Raw genomic sequence first — 27733 nt, forward strand, 5'->3', positions numbered from 1 at the left:
CTTGTCATTTTAATAATATGGAATTTATATGCATATTCATTGCTTGTAGTAAACTGTAAACTATGATTGTGGCATGTGTTAATTAATAAAAATAATAATTGATAATAAAATTCCATATGGGACCTAAATTTTCCTGGTCGAATGTCATAACAACTATGGCATAAGTTTAATGCTACTAGTGTTTTTGATTGCAAAACAACTGTTTTGTTTAAATAATATTAATATCATTGATAATGTCAACTTCTTGATGCTGTATATTCAGCGGTACAGAGATGCGAACAATATTCCAAAATTCCAACCAGACTTTTGTATGTCGTGAATACAAAAACATGGTATTGACATATTTCATATATTTATTTGTGTTTTTCCTTATGAATAACCATTCCAACGGACAAGGTAAGCAAAATTTGTACTGTTTTTTTTTTTAATTTTGAATAAAATCCTTTATAAAAAAAAATCGGTTGCCTGTAAAGTCGGTTTTACGGGCGAAGATTTTACGTGACAACGTCTTTTTCTCGGTAGAATATTTATTGATATGAATATTATTAAATTGCACAATAGGAACAAGGAATTGAATGAAAATAAGAATTGCACAAATTTTAACTATAGAAATATATTTTGTTTACTAAAACTTTGTACATGTAAACTTAAACTTAACTAATTTCTATTTGAGTGATTTTGTCTATTTATTTTATATATTATTTTATATTTTTATATATTATTTTATATATTATATATTATTATATTATTATTTTATATATTATTTATATTTTATATATTATATTTTTATATATTATTTTATATATTATTTATTTTATATTATATTATTGATCTTATTATTTTCTACAAAATTTATTTGAAAATTTTTTCGATATATCAATTAGTTGCGGAGATATCGATCATTGAAGTTATTGTTTGCTACCAGTATTTTATATATTTATTTTTTTCAGTTATAAAAAATTACTATTTCCAATTGTGTCTACCAAGTATGGTCACATGTATTTGCCTACATATTAAATAATAATAAGTACAGATAATGTTATGTGACGTTCACTTCTGATTATATATATTTTAATATTTTTAATTTTAAACAATCAATTTGAAAATCAAAACACTTATTCAGATCGAAGGTTCAAATTTTTGCTAAATAAATTTGAAATTAATTAAAATTTGTAAATGTAAATGGTAAAGTTGAAAATTAAAACATTTACTAAAATTGGAATTTGAAATTCTTGCTAAACACAGTTAAATTCTAACTCCGCGCGTGGTGATTGGTCGGTTTAGTTCGTTTGTTTGGTCGCCCTGTTTTGACAGGTTAGAAGTTATAATTTGTTATTTTAAATGTTTGACTAGCAATACGCGTTTCTTCTCAATCGACTGAATTACGATTGATTGCAGAGTGATTTAAACTAATAATTTACTTAACACTATCAACATTTGTCAATAGTATGACATAACCTATAAACTCAGTTTCTCAACTTTTGTGTCAATCTAACAATTAATCAATCAATCATAGTTTACGATAATGAAATATTAGTGTACAATTATTTACCTTTATTGTTGTAGTTGTTGTAAATGACGAATCTAAGCACTCCACATTTTCACTACAGACACAGCTGACGATACTTTCAACGATTTTCAACTTTAGCGATTCAACGCGCCTAATTCTCTAGTGCCGCGCGCAGCGGACCGATCATGTTTGAGTGGGAGAGAGACGCAAGGCATTCGCCGGTCCGGCGGGCCTCTCTCTCGTTCGGCGACTCACTGTAACAGACGTGAGCGGACGTTACACTTTTTCTTAAATGACTCCGAGCCACAACCTAATTTAAGACGTTGTCACGTCAAAAGGTATATAAAAAACCCAGTTGGGCTATGTTGAATTGACAAAACGTTTTCGGCATAAGTATTCCATCATCAGTGTCTAGTTAATACATGGATGTAGCCACTAAATATGAGGGTAAAAACCCTTTAAAAATTATTAAATGAAATTTAGTTTACATTATGTCTAATTTACAGTTGAGATGTTAAAGTTACCGTTGGATTGGTAACATGGCGACATATGACTCTACATTAAGTTGCAAGTCCTGAGACGGTATGTCTACGAGGACTTTGTCAAAACAACTCTGTGGATGTTTTTTTTTTTTAGTTTATTATAGTTTAGACCAGGGCCAATAATTTGTGAGACTAAAAAATAGCAACCCATTGGAAAAGGAAGAGAATAAATCAAAAATTATAGAAAAAATAACAGGCCGACAAAATTTGACCAATATTCAGACCCAGCGATCAGAATATAGTTTTCAGAAGGTTTTTTGTGCGCTAAATCCGAATGAGAGATCTAAATTGCCAAATTGGCTCTGGTTTCTGAGATATCCTAACTCAGTGGTGCTCAGACTTATACTGTATGGGATCTACCATATAAACTGCAAACGTCCGGAGATCGACTGCTATCCCCTGTTTTTAAACCAGGAGGAGTAATTCAAATTTACCGCGCCACAATGTTTGTTTGTAATTGGTCCAACCTCAGGCAAGTTTACTCCACTGTTATGAAATTTTGACACTAATGGTATTTCATAGGTTAATTAAGTTATATCGGCGATTTTTAGTCTTCTTCTTCTTCTTAAAATGCCATACACCAAAGTGCGTAGGCGACTATCTCATTACTAGAATTCTGTTCTCGGCGGCGTGACACAGCTCGCCTGTATTGTGTATTCCTGTCCATTCTTTAATATTCCTTAACCAGGATAATTGTTTGCGGCCGGCTCCTCTCCTACCTTCGATCTTCCCTTGTAGGATTAACTGTGGTATTTCATATTTTGATCCTCTCAATATGTGCCCAAGGTAACCAATCTTGCGTTTTTTAATTAATTCAAAGAGTTCTCTTTCCACGCCGGCTCTCTTAAGGACGTCATCGTTTCGAACTCTATCCACCCAAGGTATGCGCATCATTCTTCTCAATGACCACATTTCAAATGCTTCAAGTTTGTTGATAGATGTTTTTTTTTAGGAGCGGTCTGAATTTCACAAAAGCTTGTCTTGCCATTTGTATTCGGGTTTTTATCTCTTGTTGTGGATCCGATTGGTCATTGATTGTGGTGCCAAGGTATTTAAAAGTTTTCACGCGTTTTATGCGATCGTCACCTATGCATATTATCGGGTTTTCTGGAGGGTTTCTGCTAATGACCATATATTTCGTTTTCAAAATGTTGATTTTGAGGCCATATTTTTTACCTATGCTATTCACCCTATCAAGTAATAACTGCTGATCTTCCAAATTATCAGTTATAATCACTGTGTCGTCCGCATAGCGTAGGTTGCTAATCCTGCTTAATTAATTGCTTAATGCCTAATTCCGTGTCTTCTAATGCTTCCGCAAATATATTTTCAACATATAAATTAAAAAGCATCGGAGAGAGTATGCAGCCTTGGCGGACACCTTTCCGGATTTCAAATTCATCCGTATATTGGTCTTGATCAATCCTCACCTTTGCCATTTGGTTCCAGTATAGATTCTGAATAATTCTGATCTCCTTCTGGTCAATGTTGGCCCTATGTAGTAGTTCCATCATGATATCATGTTTAACATTGTCAAATGCCTTCTCGTAGTCAATGAAGGTGAGGTAGACATCTTTTCGTTGATCTAAACAGTTGTGTATTAAGGTGTTCAAACATAAAATTGCCTCTCTTGTTCCTAGTCCTCGCTTAAAACCGAATTGTGTTAACCCGCTAAGTTCTTCTAGTATCTAGTCTAGTAGTAGTCTGCTTTTAGGTATATAAAAACAGTTATTTTTAGAACTCTTTAGCGACGTATTAGTATAATATAATATTTTTGGATTACCGTCGAAGGCCGATATGATCAACCAAAAAAGATGTATTTGGTAACTCTTCTAGTGATTTTCTTGGGTGTGAATCTGTCTCTTTAGTTTACTCCTCCTGGTTTAAAAACAAAGCAAAGTAAAAAAAAACAATTTTGAAAATAAAAAACTTTATAGCATATTTCTAGTTGGTAAAAAGTTGTAACTACAGAGAGTTGTAATTAAAGTCATGTTTTCCATATTAATTTTATTTGGATGTTGACTGCATATCATCCACAAGTATTTCATTATGATGGTACGTAATTACCGAGGGCCAAACACAAGCATGAAGAGAGATGTTCGTCAGTTAGCCGATTACGATATTTTGATTTCACTATCTTCGTTTTGGGAAATGCAGACTCACACAAGTATGGTGTCTTGTAAGCTACTTGTCTCAAAGACGGATATTTCTCAGACGATATGAAAGACCAAAATTTCGTATCGGTCGCTCTGGATTTAATGTGTATATCCGAAATTATTTTCAATACTTTATTTTGGACGAAAATGATCTCCATATTGAACGTAACGAATATTTCAGTGGCTATTTTTCCACGTCTTGACAAGAAAATGGATTAAGACATGAATGTTACAATACCTGTCAGTTTTTTAAAATCAGCGAAGCGTCTTTCAATTTCACTATGAAGTGATTGCAGCTCCGTCTTGTAATAAACATAATTCAAATGACCCGCTACCCTTTTTTTTTAAACGATGGAAAGTTCTTTAAATCCTTTCTGCTAATTTGCTTAATCAATAATTTCAATTTGTTGACAAAAGAATGTATTGGGCTCATCATATCGATAATTGTTTTATTTTTACCTTGTAGTTCAAAATTAATGAATTATTTAATTAATTATTAGGAGGTTCAAATGATTTGTTACATCTGTTAGGAAAGCCAGATCACGGAGTCATTTTTCGCTTTGAAGTAGATGAGTGTCGTCTCCTCGTTCTTCTAAAAAAGAAATGATTTTGTGAAGTAGCTCCTGGAACCTATCTAAAAATTTTCCACAGCTCAACCACCTCACATCTGTATGCAGAAGTAAATCAGTGAGTTCCGCAGAGTCGCTAGCTTCCAATTGCGCTTTAAAAAGATGTCGTTGCAAGCTTTGCGCTCTGACTGAATTCGCAATTTTTGTTGTCATCTTCACGATGTCGTCCATATTTAAAATTTTGGAACACAAAACTTGCTGGTGAATGATGCAATGAAATGAGAAAACGATGGAAAGTCATCGTTAGCTCGAAATAATGCAACAAATCCATTGTTAACGTCAGTCATGGATGGTGCACCATCTGTTGTAATACACACGAGTTTGTAAATCGGTAACTCGCATTGTTTCACAAAATTTATAAAAACGTTGTATATACCTTCTCCGCGAGTTTTTTCTTTCAGAGGCAGCATTGTTAACAATTCTTCTTTAGCCAACATGTCAGAAAATACCATCTGAATGAAAATACACAACTGGGCGGTATCAGTCATATCGGTTGACTCGTCAAATTGCAAAGAAAAGTACATACACTTCATAATATCACTTTTAACTTGGCTTTCCAAATCTTTACCCATGATTTCGATACCTCTAGTAACAGTTGGACGTGATAACAGGACTTCTTTATGGCAGACATAATATCTGTTCTATTATTGAAGTCCTCAAATAATACATTCGTAGCCTCAATGAATGCTTCCTTCATTACCTCTCCACCTTCAAATGGTTTTTTATGTTGTGCCAATATGTAAAAAATTTTGAACGACGCAATTGTTGCAGCTACTGATTGTTTAACAGGCCTAGTGAACATTGATTGTTTCTAATATTGTTCTGAAATAGAATAGTAATTATTGATTGTTCCGTCTTCACACTACTTTTCAAGTCTTGCACTTTCCTTTTTCTAAACAAACTGTTTTGCGGAAAATCATTTTCATAATTTTTATGCAAAGTTTTATAATGCCGTTCTAAATTTCCGCGATGGGCAGAGCAACGGAGAACACCATTTTTGTGATGCGGGTCTTCTGTGCTGTTACCGGAATAATATAATACACTTCCGTCCTTTTTACATAATCCTGACTCTGGACATCTTATTTCGCTGATTCCCAGTAGGTCTATTTTCATTCTTTTCATTTCTTGAATTGCGTTGTCAAGTTTCTCAGCAGCAAATAAACTTCTAACATTCCATGTGCACATTCTAAAATTAAATCTCTTTATTTTTAGGATTTCTTCACGAGGTTTTCACATGTTTACGACCTGAGAGGTCTCGTGGTATAAATATGTTTCTCCTCTCCTGTCGAATCTTGGCCTTTGCTTTCCATGATTAGTAACGGTTTGCAATTGCAGTGTCAATTTTATGGTAATTTTCCTGAAGGTGCTCTATGATCCGTTAATGCAGTGATACCCCTTTGCCTTCTGTATTCTTATGACTAGACTTCGGCAAATATGCAAATAAAAATGTAGAAAATATGCGCATAAATATGCACGTGTTTACCCGAAAATATGCAAATATTTTACAAAATATGCATACAAATAAATAAAAAAATCGTAAAATAGTAACAATTTTATTTAAAAAAAAAAGTGTACATAACTAAATATTTCCTACTATTCATTAAGATTTACATTTATTTTAAGTAACTACATCATTTTTAAGTATGAATAAACTTATTTAGAATTATGGTAACAATAAATGACCAAGTGGTGTTCAAATTTTTGTAACAAAAACTTGTGGCTTCTGTCTGAGTACATATATTTATATATGGAAAAACTTCGTTCAACATCAACTGATGTAACGGGAGCATTTTTCAAACTAACCAAAACATTTGGTTCTAAATTAATTGTTTCCGAAATATTTCCAGCTAGAACACTGACTACTTCAGAAAGAATATGGCAACCTTTATTTTTTTCCATAGTAGCTTCAAATTTTTTTAAAATATCTTTTCCAATATTACCTCTAACGTTCCGACAACATGACGCAAATTCTTTTATTAATGCTGTACTTTCGAACAATGACAGTTTTGGTGATTCTAACTGAGTAATTGTTTTTTGAACAAAACTAAAATTTGATTTTATAAATGAAAGTTCTTGTTGAAGCAAGTTACTCTGAAAAGTTTGTTTAGAATCCAAAAGAGATTGGGAACTTTCATCTGTTAACGTATCAATTATGTTCTTTATTTTAACAAAATGATCTGCATAAAAATTAGCTGCTTCTAACCATGTTCCCCATCGCGTTAAAATAGGTTGTGGTGGAAGAGGAATGTTAGGTAGCATTTCTTTATAAAGTTGAATTCTTATAGGAGATTTAAGAAATACTTTTTTGACACTGGATATCATGGTATTTACAAGAGGAAACTTTTTTCGTATTTCCTCTGCAACTCTGTTTAATCCATGCGCTACACAAGTAACATGTATTAAATCTGGGAAAAATATTTTTAAATTTTGTCCTGCTTTCACCATATAAGGAGCAGCATCCGATAAAATAAGCAGTAATTTATTAGAAGGAATAGTTGTCGGAAGAAAAAAAGTTGCTAATGTTTCTTGTATAAAACGCGAAATTGTTAAAGCATTTGTTTTCTCGAGTTGCTGGCATGAAATAAGATGAGATTTTGGTAAGGTATCTTCTTTAAGAACACCAATCAATAAATGAGCAATATACTTTCCTGAGGAATCAGTGGTTTCGTCTACAGATATGTAAAAATAATTATCTGCAATTTCTTCCTTAATATTAATTAACACCGACGAGTATAGCCCGTTCACATTATTTCTTCTTAGAGACCGATCACTTGGAACATTAAGTTTGCAATATTTTTTTAGAAACGAACTAAAATTTACATTTGCTAATTTTGAAAGCGGTATATACTAAAAAAACACTCCCCAAGTGTTTTAAATGCAGTATTAATCCACAAATTAGTTTTTGTTACTAACCATTAGTACATCATATAACTTATTTTAAAATTCAACAAAAGTTTTTTTTTTGTTAATTCAATTACAATAAAAATAATTGTGTTTTAGAATAGCTGACTTCATAAAAAAAAGTAAAGGTGAAACATTTTTCTAAATACACACCATTGTATTGTACCATGGACAATTTTTTCTCACTAAAGGAAGCTATTTTTCATTTAAAAACAACCTACGAGTACTAAATTTCAAGTAAATACGTTTATTGGTTTTAAAGTTATTGTTGTTATTAACTAAAAGAATTTAATTTTTTTTAATTTTAACACCCTGTATCTCGAAAAGTAAATAAGTTTGACCCCTCATTAACTATATCGTTTTGTTCAATTTTTCGAGAAGTATCTACAGTCAAACGTTGTAAGTGTCATTTGGAAACACCCTGTATGTATGAAATATTAGATATTTAATAGAAAATATTAGATACTTACAATTTTGCCACAGACTGAACAGTAGATTTTTCCCATATCCATAGACAGCTCTTTATAAGGTTTAATCCAAGTTGAAGCACTGGTTGTTTTAGGCATTATAAAATCAGAATCTTCCTTTTTGTTACGCACAACGAGTGTTTACGCTTTGAATATCAAAACAAAAATAATTTACAAATCTGAGCATCAAATTAGAAATGTTTAGGTACCTAATTCAATAAACTGGGAGATTTTGGAAAATCCCTAAATTAGGAACAAAACTATTAGCCGTTTACCTGCTGTTAAGATACAATAAATTGTAGATAGATTTGGGGATTAGATCATAAAATGCAAATGAGCGAACCCTTAGCGATTATCCAATAACTGAATGCGTCAGTGACCGAGACTTTCTAAGAATGTTGAGGGCTACTTAAATTGATCTTCTTTGAAATTGTAAATGTTTTGTACCTGTAGAGATTACGTACTTAGATCATTTCTTGATTAAAATGACTACAAAATTTTATACAAGAATTGAAATAAATTGGTATGTTTAAAAATTTTCAAATACAGTATAAAAATCTGAACTTTTATGCACTTTATGCAAACTTTTATACAAATATGCCAAAATATGAAATATTTGCATAAAATATGCACAATATGCAAAATATGCAATATGCATATTTGCCGAAGTCTACTTATGACCATTATTTGTTGATTCATCCGCCTTCGGAGCCGGTTTCTCAATCCCAGGACAAAAGAATGCCCTACCACTCACCAACTAATCCGCCCTAAGCCGTTGGTCAGTAAGTGGGGGATTGCTTATACCGGCAATCACTCGGACGTCAGAGCCTCGTTTGTTTTCTAGCGGGATGCACCGGATGACCATAATTAAGATCATCATATGGGCAGGTGAGGTTGACATTTGGATAGGAGAGGCTATACGTTGCGCATCACTATCCCTTGCACCCCCTGTAACTTGTAAATAGTACATAATAATTATATGAAATTAAATAATAGAAAATGTAAATAATAATTTAGTAGAAATCAAATCATTTTACTATTGTTTAAGGTATGTTGTCCAACGGAACCAATAATCATAAGACAAAGTCCGACAATGAAAGTTCGGCTGGAAACTTAACTGATATTACGAAACATAAAAATTATGGACTATTGCCAACCGATTGTGGTTATATCGATTATTCCGATTTAATTGACATTAGAGTCACACATGGAGAAGACGCAGGCCTTTATGAATTTCCCTGGATGAGTTTACTGAGTTTCAGAATAGGTAAGATAATAATATAGGCTATGAAATATATAGTTTATTTATAAAGATTTAATAGCACGAAACATCTCTATACTTTTTATAAATAACGAGTCATCAAATTTTATATATAAAATTAAATGTAGAGCTACGACTTATAATCTCTTTATAACATTTTTTATGTTTCCTGTAACAAGTCACAGTCATTCTTACTAACCCAGCCAGTTTTGCGGGTATTGCCAAGGAGCTCAGTGTTTCTTACATTTTATTCCTTTTTATCATATCATACGCTTGTTTAAAATCTCTTTACAATATACAGTGTGGAAACCACTTATGGAATAAAATTGTTTGTGTCCTTATTATAGAAAATAATAAAAAACTCTGAGACACGTTAACTTTTAAATTTTAATGTGCGCTTTCTAAACATAAATTTAAATGTACAGGGTGATCCACGCAAATCTTGCATAGTCCATAATCCTTATTTTTAATGAAACACCCTGTATATTTTTATGTTTTTAAAAGATTCTTAACAACCTGATTTCAACGAACTATATCATGTAGGGTCTATAATGAATAATACAAGGTGATATTTTGAAATTAGTAATTTATCACGGGTTATGGTATTATTTTAAATTAGCTTAATACACAAAATACACTTCTACTCTAAGTGTCAGTATATTGGGGAAAATTTCTGGTTAGTAACCGTGTCATAACATTTTTTGTCATGAATAGGTAAAAACTGTCTAGATAGTCTGATAATTAAACTAAATCGGTAAATAATGCGAATTGTTATCAATCAGTTGTTAGTGTGTTGATATTTTACATTAAAATAATAAATTCCTAATTAAAAACAAATTTCTTAGAGAAATAAAAATGAAATATTTAACTGAGACCCGCCGAATTGAGATTTTAATGATGATCGGTTACGGGGAGAATTGTAGAAGTCAAGTTGAAGTAGCAAACTTCTAAAATTTATACACAATTTAGAGAACTTGGACATGTCAAACCATTAAAAAATAACCTAACTTCATTGAAGATGAGATAAAAGTGGATATTTTGTTTAAGTGTCGCAGAGAATCCAACATCAAGTTCACGTCAAATTGTACGTCAAAATAATGTGAGTCACATAACTGTCCTAAGGTGTCTCCATGAAGAAAAACTTCATCCATATAAATTGCTTTTGTGCAGGAGCTAACAGAAGACAATCCAGATCGTAGAATGGATTTCTACGAAAGAATGATGGATAAAATTAACACAAATGAAATAGCTCTTGGCACAATTCTTTTTTCTGATAAATCAACATTTACATTGAACGGACAGGTAAACCGACGAAACTGTAAATATTACAGGTATTACAGGAGATCATATTATTGGTCCTATATTTGTAGATGGTAATTTGACAGTGGAAAAATCTGTAAGCATGCTAAGAGACGATGTTCTTCCTCACTTGGCTAACTTATATCCCAATCTAATAGATCCTACCCTACCACATAAAACTATCTGGTTCCATCAGGACGCTGCAAATCCCCATTATGCTTTATTGGTGAGAAATTACTTGAATAAAATCTACTTCAATAACTGGATTGGACGAAGGGGTACTATAGAGTGGCCAGCTAGGTCGCCAAATCTTACGTCTTTGGATATTTTTCTGTGGAGTTATCTCAAGAACAAAGTATATGCAACACAACCAACTAGCATTGAAGATCTCAAAAAAAGAATAACTACAGAAATACGGAATATTTTACCTCAAACTTTTAAGTAAATTCGGGACGAGTTTTATAGGAGACTGTTTTATTCCTAACAACAAGGTGGAAAACATTTTGAGCATTTATTTTAATGTAATCCAATCAATTACTTCGGGTATTCTATTAATTAATTGTCTTGAAGAAAATTATACTTAATTTCAAAATTTCACCCTGTATTATTCACAATAGACCCTACATGATATAGTTCGTTGAGATCAGGTTGTTAGGGAACTTTTAAAAACATAAAAATATACAGGGTGTTCTATTTAAAAAACAGATTATGGACTATGCCAGACTTGCGTGGATCACCCTGTACATTCAAATTTATGTTTAAAAAGCGCACATTTAAATTTAAAAGTTTAGGTATCTCAACGTTTTTTATTATTTTTTAAAATAAGGACACAAACAATTTTATTCCATAAGTGGTTTCCACACTGTATAAAGGTTTACCTTACATTCATAGCAGGTAGTCTGGATTTTTTTTAGTGTAAAAATCTGATCTATTACTGATCTGTTAACTCTAAAAGCGGCTTGATACTCAGCCCGGTAGTCGAAAAGCAGCCCTTTTCGACTACGTTATTAGTGGGTTTTTCCTTACTCTTTTTTCTACCTATTCTCAACAATTTAAATATATTTTTCAACTTTGGTTTACTAGGGCCCCCGCGTACTACGCAGCCAATATATATGAGAAGCCAAGTTATAGCAGCCAATCGATGGCCAGTTGTATCCGCTCTTAATTATGGAGAGAATATAAATATTAACCGATATGTACATGGAAGAGGCCATAATTATTTACCATTTGTCTCGTAAAAAACACAAAATAAAGAAAAGGCTGGTAAATCGCCCTAGCAAATTATATTGGTGACTTCTATCCATCCTCGTTTTTCTTTCTTGTAGATTACTGTATTATTCAGATGATATATCCCAAATCGCCTTTATACACATCGGTTTAGAACGTCTTTCGACGTTGTCCGATACCTAAACACCATCTCCTCCTATCTTCGCAGTCGTTTGTTGTTAAATTTCTTTCGCTCATGGACTTGTTTACGCCGTGTTGCCATTCTAATCTGGGTCTTCCTCTTTTCCGTCGACCTATCGGTTGCCATTCTATTACTTTTTTGGGGAGTCTTGATGCTGGCATCCGTTGAACATGCCCATACCACCTTAATTGTTTCTTCTCTATATCTTGAGTTATATTTCCTTCTATTCCCATACGTTGTTTTATTACATCATTTCTGATTCGGTCTCGTCTGGAAATACCTAAAGATCTTCTCATTGCATCCATCTCTACTGCTTCTATTCGCTTTTTGTTCTTTTCACTAATTCTCCATGTTTCAGCGCCATAAAGAAGAGTAGTTTTAATCATGATCTCATATATATTAAATTTCCTTCCTTTCGTTATCTCTTTACTCCACAGTATACTATTGAGACATCCTAAGACTTTCTTTGCTTGAGTGATTCGTTTTTCTATTTCCCGTGTATCAGTTCCTGTATTGTCAAAGGCAACACCCAAGTAGTCATAGCTCTGACAGCAGGAAATATGTTGTCCGTTTTCGAGGTCTATGTTATCTGACTCGTTTCCAATACAAAGATATTTGGTTTTTGTTGTATTGACATTCATTCCCCAGTCGTTATATTCTTCTATCAGTTTTCTTAGCATGTACTGCATGTCTTCCCTGTCGGTCGCTAGCACTACCTGGTCATCAGCAAACTGGAGTGTATATATACATTCATTGCTAAGCTCTATACCCATCCTATGTACCTTTCTTTTCCATCTTTCCAATGCCGCTGCAACATATATCTTGAATAAGGTTGGTGAGATACAGCATCCCTGTCGCAAGCCTTTTGTAACCAGGAATTCTTCCGTTAGATATTTTCCTGTTTTTATCTGTGCCTTAGAGTCTCTATATAGTTCTTGTACAGCATTTATCAATGTGTGGTTGATGTTAGATCTTTTCAACGTTGTCCACAGTTTTGTTAAGGGGATGTTGTCATATGCTTTTTGCAGGTCTACAAAAGTAATATGAGTTTCTAGATTCTTAGCCGATCTTTTTTCTATTATTTGTTTAAGACAAAATACGTTATCGGTGCACGATCTTCCTGCACGGAACCCGCTTTGTTCTTCCTCTTCATTGTGCTTATATTCTTCCTCGATCATATTTCTCAAAATTCGTCCATACAGTCTGCTCAGGGTGCTGGTTACCGATATGCCTCTATAATTATTACAATTCCTTTTGTCCCCCTTTTTGTGTATTGAGGACATGTATGCCGTTCTCCATTGTTCTGGTACTGGGTGTCCATTTAGACACTGATTGATCACATAAGTTAATATTTCAAATAGTTTATGAGTTCCATTCTTAAGCATTTCAGCATAGATTCCCTCAGGTCCAGCGGATTTACCATTCTTTAGGGTCATTACAGCCTTCCTTACTGTTTCGATGTCTACCCTCGCTTCCTCTCCTTGTATATGTACTGACTGTGTTGAAGAGTTCGCTAGGTATTCTTGTCTTGTCTCTGTCAGCAAACTTTCATAGTGATCTTTCCATTGTCTTGGTTTTATGGTGTGTATGTGTGCTTTGTCTTTTCCTGTATTTTTTACTGATTGTATAAAATTCCATACCTCTGTACATTGCTTCCCTCCGATGTATGTATTGATTTCTTGACATTTCTGATCCCATGTTTTATTCTTTTCTTGTTTTATCATTTTTCGTAGTTGTCTATCGGCTTCTTTGTAAGCTTGATGGTCTTCAGTATTTTTTGTATTTAGCCATTTTAGATGCTGTTCTTTTTTCTGTTTTACCATTCATTACCATTATTCCAAAACAACTTTCAAATTTCCGAATTAAATTCAGTGTCAAAAGTCATTTTAAAAACGTTGGGGATAGGTCTGGCTGATACGGCAAGTGCGCGGAGACTGAAGGCAGCCATGTTCATTTCCCTTCAGAATCCAAACTGGCTTTGGCTGCGGGCAGACAACGGGCTGCTGTTGTAACAAACACGTTCTTACTAGAAGATGCCGCAGCCAGGAATTCTTGGATGCCTAGTGCGCGGGCTCCCGTAAACCGTTGGTTTTTGGGTGGCTGCTGTAGCCTAGCTGCTTCAGCCAGCGTGCCTAGGTCGCAGAGCAGTTAAGAGTTCATTTCAATTTGTGCAGTCAATTCAGAACATTTGAAGTTTTGTTTTGAAAATATTGTGTTGTTGTAAAGTGAAAACTTTTAAAGTCTTCATCTTCTGATGAAGACTTTTGACTTTTTTCTTTCTGTATGTTAATGCCTAATTCTTTTCAGGTAATATAAGAGTGTTTAGATGCGGTGGATCAATTATTAACAATAGATATATCCTTACAGCAGCCCATTGCTTGGAAGATAAATCAAATCTGTAAGTATCTTGTAACCACTAGATATGACAGTTTTGAAGGCAGTACAGAAAATTATTTTTTACGTAACATGGAAGGATAAATCATTGTTTAAATTATTATAATCAATATTCTTCTTCTAAAGGCGCCTATCATGTAGTGATGGTGGTTTAATTTGCTGCCTTTTCTGCTTAGTAAATCGATCCTTTTCACTTTTGAGACATAATTCGATTATGTTTCTTTGCGATTCTCGGCCATTGAGGTGTTCTGAGGATATTCTTATAATTTATTCTTTATAAAATTAAACTGTTAAAATTTAGTATCGAAATATTTTATTGAATTTTTAGCGTAATCTGTAAGTTTGATGACCTACCACCTACTCGACTTGTGAAATTGCATAAAAATGTGAGAAGAAAAAAAATATTATCCAGTAACCTCAAATTCAACAAAAGTCTTTATACTGAACTTAGGTTCAATAGGAAATGAAATCCCTATTTTAAGTTTCAAGAATGTAGAACTTTTCTTCAAGAAAAAGTAAAGGCAAAAGTACAAGATAATAAGGAAAAGATTTATTGACTTCCTAATTTAATATCGTAACAAGTTTCATGACTCCAGGATTTATAGATTTTCGCACAAGGTCAAATTCAAATAATAATGGATGAATTGAGCTCGATGGTCAGAAAAACAAGGTTCAAATATGCCCACTCTGTAGATATTTTCAGAAAAATTTGTCATAATGTTGTCGACGCAACTACTCCACTGGAATGTGATTTCTAGTATAATCGTTTATAGTTACTTTTAGACCAAAAGATATTAATAGATTTTAAATATATCTAAAGAGGGGTCAGATTCAATTTTAAAATTTATATTAAAATCACCATCAAAATTCATCAAAAACAAGTCAAAGTCACCCTTACCCGATCTATATACAGTTAAAATATTGGTTTTTATTGAAGATACATAAGTTGCACGAAACTTTGAACTTTGGTCTACTTCTTCTTCTTGCAATACCGTCTCCTATCGGAGGTTAGCTACCATCACAGCAATCTTTACTTTGTTGGCTGGAGCTCTGAACAACTGTATTGAGCTGCACCCATACCACTCCCTTAAATTTCGCAACCAGGAGATCCTACTACGTCCCACATTTCTCTTTCCCGTGATTTTTCCTTGGATTATGAGTCTAAGCAGAGAGTACTTTTCTCCTCTCATTATGTGGCCCAGATATTCCAGTTTTTTCGTTTATATGGTTTTTATGACTTCGCATTCCTTCCTCATCTTCAGCAGAACATCTTGATTTGTTACTCTTACATTATATTCATTTAGATCAAGAGAAGAATATATAAGATTTTCTTTTACATAAATTGCAACTCCGCCTTGTTTCTTTTTTACACTACAAAAGAAATTAGCTTATGAAAAGCTGGAGATGCTATTTAATTTTAAATTTTCTTTACTTTTCCAGTGCTCCGAAAAACATATGACGTCATATCAATTTTGATCCTCAAGAAAAGCATTCATCATATCGACTTTATTTAAAATACACTGCAAATTAACATGAAACATGCTTACCGTATCTTGTCAAATTAGTTTATTTTGATAAAAGTTTGTAGAAGCTTCCAGGATTCTTGCTCCGTCTTCTTCATGTGCTGAAAATTTCTTTGGAAGTTAAATCTCCTAACAGCAGCATCTTTGGGCCAACTATTAAAGGCCTCTTCTTCTCATTGCGCCGTCTCCTTTCGAAGGTTGGCGATCCAAGGCAATTGTAGTTTTGGCAATTGTAGTTTTGGAAACTGCTGCGCGAAAGATCTCTGCGGATAAGCGGTCGAACCATCTCCTCAGGTCTTTCAGCCACGAGTTCTGGCGTCTTCCTACTGATCTTTTGCCCTCTACTTTTCCTTCCAGTATAACTTAAAGTAATTCATATCTTTCACCTCTCAACACATGACCCAAGTATTGCATTTTCCTCTCTTTGATTATTCTTAGTAATTCATTTTGTTTACACATGCGACGAAGTACCTCAACATTAGTAACTCTTTGTACCCATGGAATCCTCAACATTCGTCTGTATATATACATCTCAAAGGCATCTATTAAAGGCCTATTATACATTATATGTGGAGTATTTGTCAGTTCTATGCCATTCCACGCAGTTAAAAGTAATATAGGTACCGTCTCACCCAAAAAATTTTAAATCATTGGATTTCATGTTAACACCTATGCGGGTGAGAAGAGTACTTGAAGGATGGGAAAAGATCATATTAATAAATGGCCTAAAAATAAACAACCTACGTTTTGCAGATGACACAGTCTTTCTTGAAAATAATCAAGAAGAGTTAATGGATCTCATTCGACTGGTTAAAAACGAAAGTGAAATATTTCTGCAGTTAAATATACCGAAGATAAAGATCATGATAGTGGATAGAAAATACACATACAATACAAATACTACATAAAAATCTCCCACACATAACCACGATTGACCAGTTTGACGTTGTGAGCTCATATTTATATCTGGGATCACTGATCACAAACATGCGAACAAACGTGATCTAGCAAAAGTCGCCGATGACCAAAATATGAAAGGACTCTCAAATTTCACGAACTCTAAAAATTAGGTTGATCAACTGCCTAATAATTTCTTACACATGGATGAGAAATGATTTAGACCACCATACTCTCCACACGTTTTACCAAATGCAGGATTTTTGGCATAACCGTATTTGAATAAGCACTTCCACACTGTCTTTTTTCACTTTTTGTTTTGTCTTCTATGTCCTGTTTGCTTTCTTTTCTAAGTGACTCTTCTCTATTACCTTAAATGTTGCTCTGTTCTTTGGTTTTTCCGATCATCAAGGCATGTTTCATTACTTCATCTAGGCTTTTAAAATCCTCTTGTAGCAATCTCTTTCTGATTTCATTTGATTTTATCCCGCAGATGCGAATATCCTTTGTTATACTATCCCTAAGATTTCCTAGTTCGCTGTATAATGACAAAGTCTAATGGCGTAGTGATCTATTGATTCACCTTCTGCTTAGGTACACTTAAGAAACTGATATCTGTTTGATCAAGTTAAGTTCTTTTTTGGTGTGAAGTGATCCAACTTTTTTAGAAGTATTTTAAGATTGTTACCTTTTTCCTCCATAAGTGTAAAGATTATTATTATTATTTCAGATTTAGCCATACGGCTCACACTCCCTCTAAGGGGAAAATTCACTTATCCCAGATACCTACGGTATCAAAAGGATTGAGCTCTGGTGGGACTCTTTCCGTGGTATCGAGCCCTAGGTGACTTGGTATGCTGGAGTATCACCCAGAAATTTTCGTACACATCTGGACGTTGAGAGTAGTACAGCTTTCTGCATGGTCTTGTAGAGATGTTCATTCAGACCTAATTTTTTTATGTTTTCTAGGAGGTTCTTTGGAATAACTCCAGTAGTAGAGAGAATAATAGGTATTGTCTGGGTATTTTCCATTCTCCACTGTCTTCGTATTTGAATTTCCAGATCCCTGTATTTGGCGATTTTTTCGTTCTGTTTAACACGAAGATTATTGTTGTTGGGTATCGCCACTACGCCATACTTTTGCATCGAACGTGTCTTCAGTTTTCCCTCTAAATAAAGTAAAACGATTTTCACAATCCGAGAAGAAGCATATATACATGAATCAACCTAAGCCCATACAGCTGTACAACAAAAACATGGGTGGAGTTGACAGAAGCGACCAGAATATTGCTCAGTATCGAACAACTGTACGAGGAAAAAAGTGGTATTTTCCTTTGATATTCCATTGTGTCGATATGGCAGTTCAGAATGCATACCACTTGCAAAACAGGATGGCGGAAAACTTCACCAGCTTGACCGCACAAGCGAACCATCAAAAGGGGACCTTCAAAAGCGCCAAGCAATCAACGGGAACACTCACGTTATGATAGGTTGGATCATTTAGTAACCTATCAAGAACACCAACGAAGATGCGTACACTGCCATAAAAAGGCAAATTTTATTTGTCATAAGTGTAATGTTGTCTTTCATCCTAAAGAATGCTTTTATAATTATCACACTCAATGAATATGAATTGTACTTGCTAATAAATAAATATTTTTGGAAAAAAAAATTGTTCATTTAAAGTAACTTATAGTCCTACTGTCCTTTTAAAAGAACACCAAATTGTGACCAATTTGGAGGTCGGATATTTTTTTGTTTATTTTTTCCTGACTTTTGAAGCCTTTTTAATCACTACTCAATGTATACATTCAGGTTTAAATAAAAAAAAAGTTTAAGGACTAAATGGATTAAGACGAATTGAACAGACAGCTTATGAACACAATTAAAATAAGAAAACATCATATCTTCTTCACATATTTCGAAATGATAAATACTGTCTTCTGCACATCATCATATAAGGAAAAGCAGGGGGAAGAAAAGACTTGGGAAGAAAGAAGAAATCTTGGCTGAGGAATACCAGAGACACATGCTAAATATTCAGGAAGAAGAACTAATCCTGCTGCTACTCATCAATCAACGGATGAGTATCAAACCTGTTAATCATTTACGATTAATTCTATTAACAATACTTTTTTTGTAAATCCAATAAACATCCAATAAATGTTCAATAATTTAAATTTCAGGTTGGGTGTAAGAGTGGGAGAATACGACCTTTCCAACAAAGGTGCAGAAAAAGATTGCATTTTTACGGAATGCAATTATCCTGTTCAGGATCTAGCAATTGAAGAAATAATCTCACATCCCAACTATGAATCCAAAGACAAGAAAAACGATATCGGTTTGTTAAGGGTCCAACCAATCACTTTTAATAACAGTAAGTATAATAAAGTTATTTTTCATTACAGTGGCCATTATTTTAAAACTCTTCTACTACTTTACTACTTCTACTTTAATAACTAATTTTTCGTTCATCATCTCAATCTTTTCTCCTTCCTATACTATTTTAATTTTTCATAATTTCATCCCTTGCTTTATTCTTTCCATAGAATAAGTCATCCAGCAAACGAAATCTTGGATAGAGACGATGACGATGAGGATCCGAGACTAACTGAAATCAGGTGCTTAAAGAAAATTATTAATCAGAATGAAATAGTATTATCAAATCAACAAATTACGATAAATTTACTCAAAGAACAACTAGATTTATTTATTTATAAATATATGCAATTAACCGACCTGTCGCCATCTACTGGACAAAATATGAATTTAATAAACCATTCTAACAAAGACCTCAATTTTGAACGACCGATACAATACAGTCTAGCAGTAAAGAAAACCCCAAAAAAAAACTACACCCGAAAAAATATTGCTGTTAATGTAAGTTCCGCTGTTGATAAAGAAAGGAGTTCCCTAACAAAAAACAAAAACTGTTTAAAAATGTTACCAATAAAAATAAACAATTATCAGCTGATATTTTAAGAACACAAACGGAGGCAAAATGTTATTCTTATTAAATTATGTATTATGTTTTAAACAGATATTATTAAATTAACAAACGATAAAAATTTGATAAATATTGATAATACAAATTCGCTTACAAGTGATAGTGGACAAGAATGGAAAGCTGTTAGGCATAAAAAAGGAATGGACGTACTGTTATAGTTAATAATGAGAACTCTAAAATCAATGGTATCGCAAAATTTATGCATCTCGATGTTACTTTTTTTTCATATTCTTTTGAGGTGTGTGGGAAATCTTCGTAAGATACCAGGTCTTTATATCTGATATGTCTGTCGAGCCCAACCACATGTGACACGCTCAACCGCAATCTCAGCAGGGCTAGAACCTACCCACTAAAACCCCTCCGTCCTCTCAACCACGCTTGTGATCCGCGAGTGCAGTCCGGGATTCGGCCATCTCCATGTTACTAAAGTAGACCAACCTACAACGGCTGAAAATCTTAAGATGTTAGAAAAACACTTTCCAGAAGTAATATGTACGTCGTTAACGGCTAGGCATCCCAATATGTATTCATATTTTAGAGTCTCAATTCTTGAACAAAATTTCGGTGAAGCGATGGACCCAAAACTATGGCCAGTAGGCTCCTATGCGAGTAGGTTTTTTTATGAAGCGCCCAACACATACGCAAATAAAGTAAAGGATGAAGAAATGACATTTAAAAAAGAAAAAGAAAAGGATGGGTACATCTTCTTCCGTCAAATATTCAGGGACTAAATCAATTTAGAATAGATTGTTTATATGCTGATTATAAGGAGTATAAACTTCCTTAAAAATTTAAAAACATTAATTCAAATACAGCTTGTAGAAACCCAGTTAAAGAGTACCTAGTGAGCATGTGTTCTTAGACACTGAGTGAATATTACGAGAATGCCCAAGCTGCAACATAACCAAATTTAATATTATTTTAATTATAGCTGCCTATATTGTACGCTTTATAATATAAAGCATAATACATAATACATCATAATATGATTATGATTATGATGTATTTTAATGTTTGAAATATTTTTAATATATTGTTCCATTTTTTGTAATGTTGCAAAACCTTGTTGCAACTTGTCAAATACCTTTCTATCTATCTATTATTCATTCTCTTACTTTTCTCAGGAAATTTTCTTAAATTCCTTCATTCGTAGGGAAGCTTATACTTATTATAATTATTTATCTGTGGATTTCCTCACTTAAGTGGCAGGCTATGACTATCCATGTCAATCAGAAAGGCTTTCTTTAGTTTAGAGGAAACGTCCCTTTTTGGTAATAATTATCCATTTTTGCCTGTTTTTGGCATTCTGCTGCCGCCATCGGATTCTCAAACTCTCTACGTCATACTACATGTCGTCTATCCATTCAATTTTTCAATATTTCACTTCGTGCTTTATTCTTTCCTGAAGAGGTTCTACTTTTATCTTGTTAGCACTTTCCTCGATAATACATTCCTTTAGATTCTTCATCTTACCAATTTACTCTCCTTTCTCTAATATTTCTCAACACGTCATTCCTTGCTTTATTCGTTCACTTTATTCTTTCACATTCTACTTTTATCCCATTAGCACTTTCCTTATTATTTCATTCCTCTAGTATACGTTTCCCTACTTTTTCCTGTAAATTTTCTCTAATCTGCCCACAAAAGTTATATTCTTCATCAATTAAAATCATCCATTCAATCAATCATCAAACCATCCTCACAGAGTCTTACGTTGACATGTAATCAATTCCTTCTGTAACTTAAACATCATAGTTGTAATTATTTAAGATGTAACTTACATCCAGTAAGTATTAACCACACTTTTGTAATAACCTTGGTCAAAATTTTAACTTTCACGTTTAATTTAATTAAAGTGGTTATACTTATTTTAGGATAGCACTGATGATGAAAAAATTATACCGACAACGTTCTGTAATGTAGCCCGATAGGGTTTTCATTATTTATTATACCTTTTATAAAGGAATTTTTTAAATACAATGTTTTATTTATTTTTAGAAAACGTAAAACCCTTATGTCTGCCGCGTACAAGTAATACTGAGCTTACTCAAACATACGCAGAACTGTCTGGTTGGGGAATCACGAAACTTGGTGGTACGATAGTTTTTATTATTTCTTTGTATTGTTTAATATTGTTCTGAAGCGATTTTTCTGTGGTATCTTATAGCAATTACTATTTTAATGGGAATAAGCCACAATAGAAGTTTGAAATAAGTGTATTCACATTTCAATTTTCACTACGAAAATCGTTCTTAAAAGACAAAAATTAATAAATTAAGCAAATTTTGTTTTTTGTAACTTGGTGAAAAATTCTTCTAACAATTTAATTTTATCCGACTCATTCATATTGATAATTCAACATATATTATATATTTTAATGTAGACCACTTCAAAATGATATTGCCAATATTGCTAAGTTGCGTTCCTGGGACGACATTATTGTAAAATTGTTTATTCGATTACATGAAATCAACTTTAACTTGAAAATATCCGTCAGAAAAATCATAGCATGTGATTCGTCTTTAAAAAGACAACCACATGCCATGATGACAGTAAAATTCTCCTGTTAGTGATTGAATACTAAAACATGAGGAAAGACCAGGAAAAAAAATCTCATAATACTATCCCGACATGGGAAGTATTTGGTCTTCTATTTAGTTTACTCTCAATAAACACAAGACTCTGATTTTATTGTATTATTTAAAAAACATAAATGATGTTCCTCGAAATGTTACTGACCTACTAATAGTGGTATTTTACTTTTATTAACTTCCTCTTTTAATTTGGATAACCAGTAATTAGAGTCACTTTTTCCCTTTTAACCATCTATTTCTTTGATGTTGAACTAAAATATTTAATTTATTTTCGATCTTTTTTGATTATCGAAGTTTTTCTGATAATCCTTTTATATATAATTTTGTTATTTTCCTCGTATTATTCTTTTTGGCTGTTGCAGGATCTTGTTCTAAGTTGTTCTGTTCTATTCGGTCGATTGTTGAAAATTCCTTATTTATAAACGATAAAGGATAATCATTTTTTAATAAAACAGATGTTAACAAATGTTTCTCCTCTAAGAACGAATTTTCGCTAGAACAAGTAATTGTAGTACCATGAATTCTTCTTGTAGTGAACTGTCAACATTTGGCATGGTTCATCATAAGGCTGTGCTGGTTTTAACAATTCATTATGCTCAAAATCATTCATTTTTGTCTTTTTAGCTTGGACTCCTTTTATTTCACTCATTCCAAACACTGATATTCAATAAATCCTTGGTGAATTATAGAATTGGGTATTATTATTATTATTGGGTATTATTATTAATATTACTATGACAAAGGGTTCAGTCGTCCTTCTAGAATCAATCTCTTTTGTTACTGTTAAGTAATTTAAATCAGTTTTCCAGAAGTGGTATATCACGATAATTTTCTCACTGTAACTTATCTTCTTTTTGTGTATATTTTATATATTGGCCTTGGTCGAATCTTTTGAATTTTTTTCATTTTTCTTTACTTATTTCATTACCAGGGAAATTAATTATTTTTCACTTTCTGCTGATATATCAAATACTCTTCGCTAGGACGTATAATGACACGATATGATTTTTTAAGTTTTTATTTTTTTAAAAAAGCCCTTTTTTGTGGACAAAGCATATATTGTTCTTACATGCTTTTCTTCAAATTTTCTTCTTTGGCACATTGAGCATCCCAAATATTAATTTATAAAGCTTAATATATTCAAAAAGAAGTTCCACAAAATTTATCTTTAATGTATTTTTAGGAAGAACTAGTAAAGTGCTACAGAAAGGCTATTTGAAAGTTGTAAGAAGCACTGACTGTCAAAACTTTTACAAGGATAACTTATTCACAGTTATTGATGATAAACGAATATGCGCAGGTGGAATTTTACAAACAAATAAGTCCAATGCTTGTGCAGGGGACAGTGGCGGACCATTACAGGTTATTGAGCTGTCACCTGACAATGAAAGGAAGTTAGTATATTATCTAAATGGAGTGCTTCATATCAAAGACGGATATGTGTCATGCAAGAAAAATTAAAATAAATTGGTTTTTTTTGTACACAGCTGCTATTATTCTTTTTATAAAAATCTCACTTCCTATTATTTTAGTGAATGCTTCAAAAATAATCTTGTAGACATTCTGATATCAGAAATATATGAAATTATTATAAAATTATTATTTGAAAATACAGATGTTCGCTTTTGGAACAAAAATGGGTGAATGTCCATGTTTGATCCAAATGTGATGATAGGTGTCCGTTTTTGATGCCAATAAAAATTTTATTTGAAAGAGTGAGTATTTTAGATGAAAATTTCAATTTTAAAATCTTTTATTCAATTTGCATTAGTACCTATTTACAAAGCAATTTAACTAAAAATATATAAAGTAGAATATTCAAACTTCTAGAACATATAAACTTAGGTAACATTCAAATTGAAATTAACACAGGATTACCATCAAAATCAGCAATATTATTTTCACACTCACATGAATTTTCACATTTAGCCGATATTTCAGGTTCTGCTTGCATTATGTTTTTGTACCACTGCAAAGTATCATTCTCCCTCCAATTTACTCCAAAATGTTTTTCAAACAATTTTGCTACGTCCTTAACCTTTTCTGCTTTTAGCACCAATACGAATTTCTTTTGGGTTGATCTGTCAAATAGTGCAGTTGGTCTTACAAATTTTCCTCTCTGCGCCAGTGTCAATGTTTTAAGCCATCTCTCCTTTCACAACGATGTTTCCCAATTTAGTTTTCCAAAGAACTATTCGTCGGGAGGTGGAAATTTTGAAATTAAGTTGAGCCGCTGTGTTCATAAAACTTTTCGCTTCTTGTTTCCAGTCCAACGGTATCCAATCCCTTCCAATCAACTTAATCGTACCATATTTCTTAAAAATTTTATGATATGGAGTCATATCCTTAGAGATCAGCTGATCTCAACTCATTGAATACAATGGAGTTGCAACTTCGTTAGATGATTTTCTTGCTTCGTCTTCCGTCCAGGTATAAATTGAGACACCTTTTTTCATTCTCCGTTTTTCCTCTTGGATAAGGTTTTGTAATTCTAGACAAGTACTACATTCGTTCATGCTAGGGTTAGAGAATCCAATGTTGAAATCTGAGCAAAATATTTTCCTGAAAAATCCCTAAGTAACCTTCTCATATTCTTCATTACCATAATTCAACATTTTCCACAGTTTGGCGATATTCAGGTCTGATGGAAGGTAGACACGTAATGATTGATGTCGTGAATAATGCTAGTCAATAGCTTGAAAACTACAGATAAACTTTTTTACTTCTCTTTTCGGAGCAAACTTAACTTCCTTGTGATTTCCGCCTCGGGTTTCCACTGGGACATGAGATACACCGTTCTTGAATTTTCGGAACACTCCTATAATTGTATGCTCAGTAATAGGCTGAACCACCTTGAGAAAAGCATCCTTGCAAACGTTGAGATTGTTGCCAGCGTGGTTTATAACCGAACATTGAAAGATTGTGGTTTTCCACTTTATAGACTCAAGCTTCTTGTTTTTGGGGTTGGGCGGACCAGCCCGACAGTATTCAAAAATGAACGCATCTTGCTTGCTTTTTTCTGGGATGGAGTAAAAGGCTTTGTGGAACTCCATAACATCATGCATTGTTAAAAGCTGGCACTGATATCCAACTCGGTGATGACAGGTGGAGTACAAAGGAAGACCTTTGGCTGAGTACTTGTATGAACATACAAAAGGAGGAATTATTTAAACTTTAGTTAATTTAATGAATAGTCTATTCATTCAAGTCAATGGTCAGAATTTTTATTAGGAATCTCTCAATTTTATGGAAAACTTTAGCAAGGTACTTTAGGTACTAAGCTGGTCATGTTTTTACAGCCAACTTTCAAGCTTCATATTTTAAAAACAGACATCATACCACTATCATTCCACCCACCTATTGACAATTTTGTTACAGCCATCAAATATTAAGTAAATCATTGAGTTCAATGACTAGACTTACCTTTGTATTGATTGACAGATATATTTGACTCCATAAATCTACTTCATAAACTAATAATATGCGAAAAAAAAAACAGTATAAACTACTGATAAATACAAATAAAACGATTAACATTAGACAAGTTGAAAGCAAGGGGGCCATTGTTGATTTCTTAGTCATGTTTGATCATATTGGCTGTTGGGGAGATGTTGGGGAGAATTAATAAAAAAATATGTGAGAAATCTAATAGAAATAAAATATATAACAGTTACTTTAACATTTTGAAGCAAAACATCATGGATATCGTCAGGTCATGTGATTTTGCTCGAGCCAATGGAGTCGCTGTGATCGAGGACGCAAACAAATGTCGATATAAAATATGTTCTCTCTTACACTGGAGCTTACCTATAGCAGTTTCACAACAAAAAGCAACTTGCCTCAACCACATTTTTTGTATTCCTTTGCGAAATAGTTTTGCATAGTTAAAATCCCTCGGCTTGTTTATTTTTCAATATTTAAATTTCTACTAAAAAAAACTACAAGTTGCCTCAAAGATATATTTTTTGTAATAAAAATGTTTACTTGTTTTTTTTTTAATTTAGGGGTTGTTAAATGGCCGTTACCCTGCATGGAGGTCTGCATTTCTTTATTAGGATAATATGGAAGAGGTATCTAAAAAATTTTCAAATACCTCAAATGCCTATCCAAAAATGTCTACTAGCTCTTCGACCATCGCATGTCAGTATAGAGCACAGAGAGCGATATCAGCAGCGGTATTGAGGCAGTTGTGAGGAGTTAGGGCGATATTTTCTACATGTCGAACTTAACTTTCGTTATAATTTATGGTATCAATGTGTTAACATTTTTTATTGGTCGGCTGTTTCAAACCTAGTTCAAATACAAATGTATTAAATATGTATGCTCTGTTTTATTTTCTCTTAATCTTTACTTAATGTATATGAAACTTTTTGTTTTTTAGATATGTTCAACATGGAATCTTAAGTGCTGGTGTCATAAGATGTGATTATCCTTCACTGTTTACAAAAGTAGATTACTATTTGGAATGGATATTGGATAACATGCGAGCTTAATATCTTGACGTAAGAAAATCTAAATGGTGCTGATCCAGGATATAAAAAGATGATTTTTTGCATTAGATGGAATGTGAATTTTAGCAATTTTTTTAGAACAACTGTTTTATTGCGACATTTTAAACTATGAAGAATTACAATTTTTTAATTCAGGCTATTACGAATTAAACAGAAATATTCACTTTTATTTCAAAACAAAAATATATTGCAATGTTTTTATTTTTTAATTTATTTATTCTTTAATTTTCAGTTTTCTAACACCTATTTTACATCATTTACACTAACACTAAAAACACAATTCATTAATATATGATATATTTATTACTTGACACTACAAATTTACATTTTAAACTAACTCTCTATCATTTGATTTAACATTTATATATGCTTCCGCTTGGAAGGAGAATTGGAATATTGAAAACCAGTCAAATTCTCTAGCTAGACATTAGGCCATCGTACGCCAGAGACGTACTTTTCGAGTATTTTCTAGGTAGACAGATAGCTTTGCCGTCAGAATGGGGATCACTACAATACGTTTTTGTATTTTCTGTTATTTAAAATTTTAGTATTTAAATATACAGTGCTGGTCAAAAGTCCATTCCCCCCCCCCCTCGTATCTTCTGAACAGTTATTGTTATAATAGTCAGATTTG

At 32.9% G+C, this 27733-nt stretch overlaps 1 protein-coding gene across 1 annotated transcript; it reads left to right on the forward strand.

The window, feature by feature from the left end:
* LOC140444750 (trypsin-1-like) lies at window positions 1-27681 on the forward strand. Its single transcript, XM_072536512.1, has 7 exons — window positions 1-396; window positions 9254-9472; window positions 14481-14571; window positions 19174-19364; window positions 21993-22088; window positions 23772-23982; window positions 26970-27681. Exons 1-7 carry the CDS (start codon window positions 273-275, stop codon window positions 27079-27081), a joined length of 1044 nt encoding a protein of 347 aa, XP_072392613.1. The 5' UTR covers window positions 1-272; the 3' UTR covers window positions 27082-27681.
* The last annotated feature ends 52 nt before the right edge of the window (window positions 27682-27733 follow it).

This window comes from Diabrotica undecimpunctata, chromosome 6 (assembly GCF_040954645.1).
Source record: "Diabrotica undecimpunctata isolate CICGRU chromosome 6, icDiaUnde3, whole genome shotgun sequence".
In the NCBI taxonomy this organism is placed as follows: Eukaryota; Metazoa; Arthropoda; class Insecta; order Coleoptera; family Chrysomelidae; genus Diabrotica; species Diabrotica undecimpunctata.

Excerpts from the sequence above, each read along its gene's own strand:
- LOC140444750 (XM_072536512.1), top strand. The coding sequence starts at position 273 with ATGCGAACAATATTCCAAAATTCCAACCAGACTTTTGTATGTCGTGAA. Across the intron at positions 397-9,253 it reads TAACCATTCCAACGGACAAG|GTATGTTGTCCAACGGAACC; the intron begins GTAAGCAAAATT and ends CTATTGTTTAAG. Across the intron at positions 14,572-19,173 it reads TTGGAAGATAAATCAAATCT|GTTGGGTGTAAGAGTGGGAG; the intron begins GTAAGTATCTTG and ends TTTAAATTTCAG.